The following is an 11,996-nucleotide window of genomic DNA, read 5'->3' as shown; positions in this document are numbered from 1 at the left end:
GCAATGAATAAGACTATTTTATTCCTTATAGGCTTCATAAGGAATAAAATTTGCTTTCCTAAATATCTCAGTGGATCTGAAAAAAATTCAAGACAAGTGTATAAATATTTAGCTACAACTTTGGCAAAATCACAAAAGTCTACAATTTTATAACCACATACAAAACACATTAGGGAAGAAGGATCTAGAAGTCAAAAGGACAATTTTCTGGTACAAGAAACATAGACTTCACAGTAGCCTAAGAATGCAATAGTATACAGTGCTAGCAAAAGTTGAAAAAATGTTGCAGATCACACTTGCTTAACAGGAAGCTCTAGCAGTGGAAGTATATTTTCTTTTTTTTTTTTTTACCAACAGACAGTAGCAATTTTTTTTTTTTCTCTGTCAGTGTGCTTGTTGAAGGCAAGAGAATTCAATATCAAAGTTACAATTTCTAACTACAATAAGTTACAAAGTTCCATTTCATTAAGATGAAGTTAAGCAATGATAAACCCTCCCGCGCCCGCCCCCGCGCCCCGGTTTTTGTTTTTCTAATCATATATTCATTCTTTTTGTTGTTGTTGTTGTTTTTTTCCTTTCCAGTTTGATGGCTCATAACCTCCTTGGCCCCCTTTTTTCCACCACAAAAAAATATTTCACATTATAGAGATACACAACCATTGTGAATCTAGTTATGAGTACAGAAAAATGTTCGGAGGCATTTTTCATCAGTGTTTCATGATAATCAAAATGGTGCATCCACAAAGTTTCTCCCAACACATAGCAAGTACTAGACATAGCCAAGACGTAATCAGAAACTTTATACAAAATAGGCGTCGCTTTTTCCTTATTCTTCAGGACTGAGAAATGTGAAAATATGAGAAAAATTCAGTCAATAAAATGGAATTGTTCATGAAGAAGTAGGTTGTTTGCATGTAGATTCTTAATAGTTTAAATAAAATCTTTAAACAAAGTCTTTTTTTTTTTTTTTTTTTTTTGTAGCATTTCGATTTGTTGCTGATTCTGTGTGAAGATACTGTTTCCATCAGCATGTCTTAATATACTAAACTTGTCCCCTAAGCCCATCCTCTGAAGCTTGGTGCTACGGTAGGTAAACAAAAGTGACTTTACATTGGCGGGACTACAAGCCCAGACATAGCTAAAAGAAAAAGAGAAGAAAAAAAAATCAGCCGTTATTAGCACGTTTGTGTAAGGCACGTCTGGTTCGCAGCGACCGCGATGCTCGGCGCCGGCCGGGAGCGGGACCCGGCCACGGGATGCAGAGCCGGGCTGCCCCACGCCACGCCGCGCCACCCTCGGACCGAGGGACCACAGACACACGTCTTTCCCAGCCAAACGCTCCGCGAGGGCTTGAGGTCCCCGTGGCAGGAACCCCACCAACCACTGCTGCGTGCCCAGAGCTGGCACCCGGGCAGAAAACCTCCGTTTCCACGACTGTGCTCTACAGTAATAGCAGGGCAGAGAAAGTCAAGGGCTCTCCAAGACCAAAGCCAAGAACCTGCACCCGCTCTCAACTCTGGAGAGCAAGCACCATAAAAAGCCACGAGGTTAATACCCTGACCAGCCATCTCCTTTTTTTTTCAACAGATAAAGACCGAGGTGCCAACAACTATTCCTTTTTCCTCGTTAACTCTTTGGTAGAAACATAATTTAAGCAGTCTTTAATTTTAGTGTTGTTTAATTTTTGCCATAATGATATTTCTCATTAATTTATGTACAACAGATATTAATAAATTTGTTCGTGTAGTGATGTGAACTTCAATTTCTCAGTTCATTAATTTCAACAATATTAATTTATTTCAGATTCGCCGTTACAGCTTTACGGTTTGGAAGAGCCGGGTGCGTACACATCTCATCGGCAACAGAACCTCCTACGGCAGCGCGGTCGGTGCCACCAGAATGGCTCCAACGGCCGCCACCGGAGCCCCGAGCACCACTGGTGCCACAGGTGCCGTGGGCAGCTGTGCCAGCTGATGAGAAGAACTTGGAAGGGACTCTATCTCTCTAAAACATATCTCAAGTGGTGCTCTTAAAGAGCATCATCTCAAGTGATGCTTTTAAAGTTTTCCAACTCTGCTGCTTTTACCTCCCCAATTAGATGTATCAAATATGTCAAAATTGGAATGGAAGATAAAATTTTGCATGGTTTAAACGGTGACTAAAGTTACAAAACTTAACCGGAGAATAGTGCGTATATTTGCAGAGACCCCTTTCTACCCAAAACATTTTAGTTTCTGTATCGTGTTTCCACTAAATCCCCTGTGAGTTCTCAGCCAGCAGGAAGCCCAGCACCACAGCAGGCAGCCCCAGAGAGATTTGGTTCCTGGGGTGCACCTGAATGGCGGGACACAGGAGCTCATGTTGAGGTGCTGATATGCTGCAAGACAACCATCAGCTGCCCTGGAGACCAAGATCACCACGGGTCGACTCAAAATATAGGGTCTGCCTGTCTTTTCTGGTTCAGATTCAACAAGGATCTTCCTCATGCTCCATATGGAGGTGACAGTGAGATGTAAAGGCTGTGGCTCAGAGCCAGCACGAGATGTGCTCTGCCAGCATGCTGACAATGATCTGTAAGGTCCCTTCCAGCCAAACCTTTCTGTGATTCAATGATTCTATGATTCTGTGATTCTGTGATCCTGTGATTCTGTGATTCTGTGATCCTGTGATTCTGTGATTCTATGATTGAATAATTCAAGGATTCTGTGTTTCTGTGATTCAATGATTCTGTGATTCTATGATTCTGTGATTCAATAATTCAATGATTCTGTAATTCTATGATTCAATAATTCTATGATTCTATGATTCTGTGATTCAATAATTCAATGATTCTGTAATTCTATGATTCAATAATTCTATGATTCTATGATTCTGTGATTCAATAATTCAATGATTCTGTGATTCCATGATTCAATGATTCTATGATTCTGTGATTCTATGATTCTATGATTCTGTGATTCTTTGATTCAATATTTCTATGTTTCTGTGATTCTGTCATTCAATAATTCTATGATTCTATGATTCTGTGGTCCTGTGATTCTGCGATTCTGTGATTCTGCGATTCTGTGATTCAATTATTCTATGATTCTGTGATTGTGATTCTATGATTCAATAATTCAATGATTCTGTGATTCTGTGATTCAATAATTCAATGATTCTGTGATTCTGTGATTTTATGACTCTGTGATTCTATGCTAAGCAAAGTGCAAAACTCCAAGACCAATCCGGACATTTGCTTCGTCAAAGAACAACTTGGCAGAAAAAGAAGTCCAGATTTTTCTCCCAGAGGTTGTGTGCACAAATACCGTAATGAATCGCACGGCATTACTTGGTACTAATACCCTGCACATCTTGATCACACGTTTATTGTAAGATCACGTTCTGCTTCAGCTGCGTGAAAATTTAGGTATTCTGCTGCATTCTTTTCTGGGGGAAAAAGGTCTGAATTCTTTAATTTAAGCGATTTAGCCATTTTTGTTGAATTCCATCTCTGGCACAATGGGAGAAGTGTGCAAAAGTGGGGCTCCAGACATTTACTTCACTATTTATTTCAGTAGCAACATTTGACAACTGTGGATTTCTGCACTACGTTTCCTGCTGTGCAAATTGATACCAAATGCCTTCTTAAAGAAAAATGGGGTGGCTATTTTTTTAATAATACTTTTAATAGTTTCATCCAGGGGAAGACCAGAAAATTAAGCAGGATGCAATTTTAAAAGAATATAGAGAACCTTTTTCTCTGCATTACTGTCATAAAGCTTAACCAGAGAGCAGTATCTTTCACAATCTATAAAAAGTAAATTACGATTGAAAACCAAATTTTGAACACATATTGTACTTCCAACTTTGCAGCGAGCCAGCACTTTCTCACTAAAAAAAAATTATTTTATACCTTAAATATCCATTGTTCTAAACAGGAAAAAGCCCTCTGCTCTAAGGAACCCATACACTTTCTTAAAAAAAAAAAAGCGTAAGTACTTAACTTTCTGATCATAGCCCACACTATGAAGGTCATACAGAACTAACAAGATTGTGGCTTTTTGGATAAGGCCCAAAGGCCCTTTTGTGTAGGAGTGAGTCATCCCCACAGGACTACAGAGAGAGGGGCATCTCCTCTGCGAGCTGCAGCTTCCGAGTTGTGACCCTACTTTGGGTACCACTTGGCCGAGGGCGGATGCGCAGCTGATGGGTGGCAGATGAGTGCAGCGAGGAAGAAGACCACACGTTGGCTGTGGCTGGCATCACCTGCGTGCTGGTCCTTCTGAGATTTTCCCAGTTTGGCTTCTTTTCTATTATTTTTCTTTTCCTCTTAACCTCTGTCTTGGATCTCTCAAGGAAAAGTGAATCTCCTTGTTGGCTATAGACCTCTCCATATTCACTCTTGGGCAGTAAGTCCCAAAATTTAGAGTGGATTTTTGGAGGCATGCTTACTTGCTTCTAGTGTGGTGGGCTCAGGTGGTCCTGATACTTAGGGTGATGTCACCATGAGCCAGAAGTTGGAGCATCTCTACCTCTGCTTTATACTGCGTTAAGAGACAAAACAGACCATCTGAGATCCAGATGGAGTTTAATCGTTCTGCTCCTGCTTTCTCACCATCTTTGAGGTACCAAGAACAGCATTTTCTCCACACACAGACAAATCCTACAGTGGTTTACCCAGCAAGGATAGGTGTAATTAACCCTCGAATCCCTGTAAAAGGACTACTCATGTCTGCAGGGTTGGTACATGTTGAGTTTTGTGCGATGCTTTGCCACGGCGGGGTCAACCAGCTTCCCTGAAAACTATCCAACTGGCTTTTACTTCAGAACAGAGCTTATATGGGGAAAGGTAACACACCAAGCAACGAGAGAAAGAGGATATCCTGCCCTGTGATTAAAAGAGCACGTCATCCTTTCTCATCCAGATCCAGAAACTGCAGGATTTATCTTAGATAAAACAGTGACCACGAGCTCTTACTTCTGTCTTGGCTTGACTAAATGCATGTGACCATCCCTAACAGTGCAGACTCCTCAGCTGTCACTCAGCTCCTTCACATCCCGCTGTATAATGAGGCTCTGTACTTGAAGATCACTGAAAAACTTTGGACTCTGGCTCCTGAATCCCATATTTTGATTTAACGTAGAAAATGTGCTGATCAGAAAACTCTCAACCTGCTTGTACGGTTTTCAGAAAGCAACTAATTAGACTTTGAAAAGGGCTCAAAGTCAACAAATGACTAAGAAAATAGGAAGAAGGAAGTAGAAACCCCCTAAATAACTGCATGGGTAAAACGGAGTGTAAATAATTATCTCCTGCGTTGCTGATTTTTCTTTATGATGTGTCGTGAAAGAAATGTATGACAAATTCATCCCTGTCTTGCCACTCAATTCTGGCTGAGATTCAATTCCAGGCACTGGCTGAGATCTGTGAGGGCAGTTGGGTGAAGCTGTCAACCTGAAGCCTTTCGTGGGTTCAATCTGAATTAACTCAACAGCTTTGGTTGGAAAAAATGATGGTTCCTCTCTGCTGTGGCGATGAAGGATCTCACCATGGATGTGTCGGCTGCAATTGGATTTTCTCCTCAGCCCAGGGGGAGTGGAACCCACGTATTTTGCCTTTTGCTAGAGTATCCTAACTCTCGTGATCCAAAGCATCACCTTGTGGTGCCGTGCTACTTTGCACACATAATTCAACTTTTTGTCACAGCCCTGGCACTCGGTGCTCTAAGTACCAGACCAGAAAGACGTTCTCGCTATTTCTCTAGGTCGTTTTGCTCAACACAAAATGATTCTGTTTAGCTGCTTCAGCTGGGTGAGGAAAACATGGCAATTTTTAAATTTTTTTTTTCAACTCTTCTATTCATTTTCAGTTTGGCTGGTGAAGCAAAAATCAGAGTTTCTGCACATCCCTACATCTGGACACCTCCGTGTTTCAGAAGTTCGAATGCTCAGTGGGGGAGGGACAGCCCGGTGAGGCAGCACTGCAGGTCTTGGGGGCGCCTGACCTAGAGCTTTCACAGCACCTGTGGGATGCTGGACTTCGTTAGGGATGATATAAAGTCTGCTGCTCGGATTGCAGCATCCAAAAATCAGGGGTTGAAAGGACCTTTAAGCCTTCAGTGGGCTGTCTGGGCCCAGAAGAAGCTTAGTCCAGAGCAGGGTTGAGCCTTAGCCTAAGAGCTAACTTCATGACCTATTGAACAAACTCAGCGTTGCTTGATTTGACATCATTTACCAGGTGTTTACACAAAAAGCATTTTGTGCCTGAGGATGAAGACATATGGGAACTGGGGCTTGGGGACATTGGGTGCTCAGTGTCTGCTGGGAATTGGGCATTTAGCCTGGCCAGTTCTTCTGAAAACCCCACTTTGCAGTAATCTAGACTCGAAACCTTGAATTATCTGATGGAAAGCCCTTTATTTACATACTGAAATTACATAAATCTAGATCATTTTAACTTAGATCTTTAAATAATTTTACTTTTCAGAGTAAAGCAGTATCAATAAGTTAATGAGATTATATATATATATATATAAAAATATCTGCTACAGGCTACCTACAGAGTAGCTGTTCAGATCTAAGCCATGTGTTACCACTTTATTTTATTTTATTTTATTTTATTTTATTTTATTTTATTTTATTTTATTTTATTTTATTTTATTTTATTCTATTATTTTTTGTATTATTATTTTCGTATTTACTTTTTATACTAGTGTATTTTTATAAAAAGAGGAAAGTAGGACACTGGATTATTTTATGAATGGATAATCTTCTCTATGAATATTGCTTATACCTGGTATAGTTTTCTACTTACAGGAACACAGCAAAGCTTCCACCAAAGACATATGCAATGACAGAAATTGTTAATCTAATTATCCTTTTCTCCAACATTCATCCTACAATAAGATTTGTGTAGCTGGATCCTCAGCCTTTCATTGACCTGAGTGCATAATAAACTCTCAGATGCTTTTTTGGGCCAAGAAGTTAATAACAAGCCACAGGGACATCCGTTTTGAGATCCTGGTCCCGAATGGCCTGGATTGTTGGTGGACAGGCAGTTCTGTGGGATTATGTCTCTCCAAAGTGCCTTAAGCTAGAAACCACAAAATGCAAGTGTCCAGAGCTAGTTTGGCAAATCAAAGTATCTGTCTTCATCTGTTTGCCTGCGAGTCCTCATCATATTATGGACATCATGGCAACACAAGGAATAAATAATGCTGTGCTACCTACACCTTAACTCAGAAAGTCAAGAGGAGCGATGAGCTCTGGGGTAGGAACATCTGCTGGCCTTTCTGCTTTCCACGGGATCTGAAGTGCTTCCATTTACTGCACTGTGCCACCGGGCTCGCGATTTGTAAATCAGAGGCAAACAAACCCCTCAAACGACTCTAATGCATCTGACAACAGGATCTTCTAAACTTTGAGATGCGCCAGAAAAAGGAAAGACTTCTTGGTTCGTATTTTTGTTCCTCCACCAAACGTACTCTGTATCGTAATTCCTCCTGCCCAGCAAGTGACCGTGGAAATTCCGCATCTGATTTCTAAATTGTCCGTTATGCTACCCACACGAAATCACACGGATTAAAAAAACACAGAAGCTTAAAACTGCCTTCCTTAATTAAAAGATGTAGTTATTCACTTAGGGAAGTAACCCCTCTAACAGCACAGTAAGAGAGTGAGTTGGGACCATCGGAGCACGCGATCTCACTGCGCAAGCGGCTGGCTGCTCCAAGGGAAGGCTGGTTCCCCGAGCAAGGGCTTAACCTGATTTACACCCAGGTGAGGAATTTTAAAACAAGTATTGCACCGTATGTAAAATGAGGAGAACACACCGCCTTACGCTGGATTGCTGCTGGTTTTAAACATCCCCAGAAACGCGTTCAGAAAACGTATAAACACGAGGAGCAGGCAAACCCTCCGAGAAGCATTCAGGGATACAGTCTTACTTTACAAGTTAAGGCACGAAATCCTAAGGGAAAACACCGGAAAAACAACTAGTGTTTTCACTGATGCAAGTATTAAAAGTGAACTAAGATTTGCTTAAAATCTTAGCACACCGTTCGTGCCACCCTGTTTCTTCTCCTGCTTTTGCATCGCTACAAGAGCACTAGGAACCTAAAAACATAGCGAGGTACCTTGGTCCCAAACGAGCGGTCACGGCTCGAGTGTATGCACCAAAAAAAGCAATACACAGAAATTCGAGAGAGATCCAGCTCACCTTGAAGTCCATTTCCATTTGCACTGGTGCAAGATGGTGGAGGAGAGGCTTGGGGCCTGACAACAGGAGCAAAGGCGCTCTTTTGTTTCACTGCAGAGATGACATTGGCAGGTGAGAATGAGAAAATGCCGTGTGTACTGCTACAGTTTGAAGGGAGGGTGACCGAAGAGGCTGCCATGGTAGGGCTTGACGGCACTACTGCAATAAAGCAAAAATAATCAGGACTCAGATTGAGGTTTTCACGGCAAACACGGAAAAAGAGAGTGATAGGGCCTTGCCTCTTAAAATATATATATATATATATATAAAAAAATATATATAAAAAACAAAAATGAAATGCCTTGGCTTGGCCACTCTCTGGATAACAGGCAAACTCTTTTGTGTTGGACTTTTGTTACAAATTGCGCAGTCCAATTTTTTTTTTTTTTTTTCTATCTGAGATTGTATTATGGCACAAACAGATCAATTTATTATATTCATTTTTACGTCCAGCCTCCAGAGTCACCCCTCCTTTTATCCAGTAGCTCACAATATAGGAAATCAAAACAATGCAAGTATTGGATTTCGTAGTAAATATGAATCTACATGATGATGTGTTACCAAAAATAGACACTTACTGCCATAAGGAGAGTTAGCTGAGGAGCCATTAAGAAATCCAGGGGAACCTGGTACACCTAGATTGGGCATGCCGGCATTGCCATATCCATTCATGCTATTGCTGACTGTGTTGTAATTGGACTGCTGAGGAGTACTGCTGGGAACATATCCTCGCGGGGAAACACTGCTTGTGTTGCGACTGTAACCTACTGTGTTAGAAACCCCCCCACCCCAAAAAAATAATGTTATTTTATAATATAGACTTAGGGCTGGGGGGTTTCCTCATGCAGCACATATTACACAGTTTTAATTGATTGCACAGCTTTGCTCTAAGTTGTCTCTTACTGCCCTATCAACTCTTGCAGTTTGAGATAACCTTATCACGCCAACCCTACTTAAATCATCTGCGAGCACTCTATGTTGTCTCTCCTCTTAGCACAGACAGCCAACAAAAGCTCTCTTCGATCCAGCTGTGGCAGGTGCCTTCACGTTTGTCTTTAGGAGCAATTATCAACAGGCTCGAGTCCCGCTTTGTACCAACACACTGAATGAACTTTCAGCCTCTCCGGACCTTCAAATGCCATAGCTGACAAGAAAAACTTTTTTGTTGCACTGATTTACTTTAAAAGGCTGTTTTGGGGTCTTCATTTTATGATTGATATTTTTTATGCTACCAATAAGCTCGTACTTTCGTAAGGTGTAGCCACCGGTGAAAACTAATACAAGATCAAGTACGGAATTTTATAAGGCTTATTAGCTTGGAAATGCATTAAAAGGCAATCTTTTTAGAAGAGGAAACACAGAAGAATCAGGATTTTAAACAACAATTTGTTCCTATCTGAGCAATCAATTTAATAATTACGTTGCAAGCAAAAAATATGGGTTTGAACATATCTAATAATCCTGTTTCCCTCCTTTCATTAGTATCAAAATTAATTTTAAATGCAATATGCTACATGCGTTTTCAATTACAACAGGTAAATTAAATCAACTATTACTTTTATTAGTAACATATATGTCACACATGCCTATAAACAAAGTATTTTAAGATCACAGACATCGAATTAGATTTATCTGTGTAAATATTCCAAAACCAAGTGGAGATACCTAGACATAATTATTTTATAAAAAAAAAACCATACACATTGTATATTTACTGTGAATAATAAAGAGCTTTCTACACTTTGCCAATTTTTTTTTTTTTCCCCCACTGGAGATAACTTTATGATAATAGTAAACAAAAGAACAGGAAAGAATTAAATATTACGAGAAAGTTAAAAGATGGCATTTCATTACGCGATCAGAAACATGACTACGGGGAGAAAAAGAGGCAGAACACGGCGGTGACATCGGCTCGTCTTAATAGGCACTGGCCAAAAGCAGGCAACAAGGTGGAGGATTAACTCTTGAAATCCCACATACCTTGGTCGTTGGCTTGTGATGTTTCGGAGACATTAACGGCGAGCTGGCTGCTGAAGGAGTTCACCCCCATCATGCCAGTGTGAGCAGGAGTGTTGGCGAGAGTGGGGATCTGGTTATGATTGCGTGGCACGCTGTATAACGCCTCGGCAATGTCAGCTGCTCGTTTCAGGATTATTTCCTACAAAGACATAAAATAAGCACTGACAACTCCGAAACACGCAAATATTCCGAGTCACCACAACGTTAAAATTTGCAGAAGAGTTCCATGTGGAATTACAGCGAGGGTGGGGATTTTGCTCCTTGTTTCGACTGCACCGTCTGTTTTCCTTCCAGAGCGCTGTGCAGTTTCACATCGAGGCAGCAAGTACAAGGAAACAAAGAAATTAACACAAAATTACAGTTCGGCGCTGTAAGTCACGCGAAAATTGTACACATCTACTTTATCCGTCCGGGGCAGCAGGCGTATTTCCAGCAGTTTGCTAAAATACAGTACGTTTTATCCGCTCTGTTTAGCAGATTTCTTTAGGACTTCCCATTAGTCACCGTATATTTTGGCCCGAGTTCAAGGTTATTCTCTTGCCTTAATGATTGCTTATGCTTTTGGCACCTTACACTTAATTGTCATTCCTGATGGGCAAACTAGCCGTGAGAAGAGAATGGGAAGACGAAGCGTTTCCCTTAGAGCATTGCATCACATCAGCCTGCCCTGAAGGTGGCTGGCAGAGCCCGGCTGCCTACCAGAGGAACGTGCTGGTGCTCTGCCAGCTTTGCAAATAGCGGGTATTGATTTACCGGTGTCGGCGTGTGTACGAGGACCTACCTGGTTGTTATGGGGCATCCCATATAGGGCTTCGACAAGGTCCGCTGCTCTCTTAAGTAATACTTCCTAAAGAAAAACAAACAACCTGCGTTACGTTTTCACTAAATGCAGCCATCATCCCAAGAAGAAAAGAGAAGTGCCATAATGCCAGCGGTTCGCGGTGGCATCTGTAATTATGAGGAGCTGATAAAATAGGTAAAACACATCACACCATATCCCGGTGCTCTGGCTGTATTTATTGGATGTATTACAAAGATAGGAAGGTATTTTGCTTTGGAGGGAAACACTGCTTGTGGTTTGAAGTCAAAGTTAGATACGAGCCTAAAAATAATATTGCGTTTTACATCCAGCTGTTCGACTCTGATTGACTAGAAAAGGTGTTTGCTGCTGTAGCGTGTAGCTCTAGTGCTGAATTAGTGAAATCAGTGCTTGAGGTTTAATGATGTAGTCTTATGGGTATTAAACAAACAAACACATGGTAGAGATATGAAAGGCACAGGCATCACATTTGGCTGTTAATTCCTAGCACTTTAGTGGTGAAGAACAATAAGTAATTTTCCATATCTTAATTAAACTGGCAGAGTCCTTAAAGACAACATCTCACCCCTAATTCATGCCCCAAATTTGCAAGTGAGTTCAATGCTTATTCCTCTTTATTTTGAACAATAAAGTGAATTAACTTGGGTTAATCTAGTTCTTTCATAATGACATTAAGAAATTTTTCAATTAACCTCTTTGACTGCATGTTGTAAAGGACTTCATAAATGACTTCACATTCAGAGAGTGTTGAGTACTTGTGCCTGGGGGCACGGATGCACTGAATTTTGTCTTATCCCTGTCTGCATGCCTACTTCCAGTTTTATGATTGTGAGGATTAATCCATAGTTTAGTTAATTTTGAATACAAACGGACTTAATTTTTTTTTTTATTTTTTACCTTCGGCTGTAATAAAATTTAGCT

The 11,996-nt window shown here is 40.8% G+C and overlaps 1 protein-coding gene across 11 annotated transcripts in view; it reads right to left on the bottom strand.

Annotated features, from left to right (window-relative positions):
* Nucleotides 1-1,106: 1,106 nt before the first annotated feature.
* The window catches only part of EBF3 (EBF transcription factor 3), a 120,464-nt gene continuing 109,574 nt past the window's right edge, over nucleotides 1,107-11,996 (bottom strand). For 5 of the 11 annotated variants that reach the window (XM_086616967.1, XM_086616969.1, XM_086616970.1 and 2 more), the window contains 5 exons: nucleotides 11,037-11,102; nucleotides 10,217-10,394; nucleotides 8,815-9,000; nucleotides 8,198-8,395; nucleotides 1,107-1,138 (listed from right to left, as the gene is read on the bottom strand). In XM_086616967.1, coding sequence (XP_086473093.1) covers nucleotides 1,107-1,138; nucleotides 8,198-8,395; nucleotides 8,815-9,000; nucleotides 10,217-10,394; nucleotides 11,037-11,102 — 660 coding nt within the window. Of the gene's footprint in view, nucleotides 1,139-8,197; nucleotides 8,396-8,814; nucleotides 9,004-10,216; nucleotides 10,395-11,036; nucleotides 11,103-11,996 lie in introns of all 11 variants that reach the window. The other 6 variants (XM_086616966.1, XM_086616968.1, XM_086616974.1 and 3 more) reach the window with 3 other exon arrangements.

This window comes from Tauraco erythrolophus, chromosome 9 (assembly GCF_009769465.1).
Source record: "Tauraco erythrolophus isolate bTauEry1 chromosome 9, bTauEry1.pri, whole genome shotgun sequence".
NCBI lineage: Eukaryota > Metazoa > Chordata > Aves > Musophagiformes > Musophagidae > Tauraco > Tauraco erythrolophus.
This window is presented reverse-complemented; position numbering and strand designations above follow the sequence as displayed.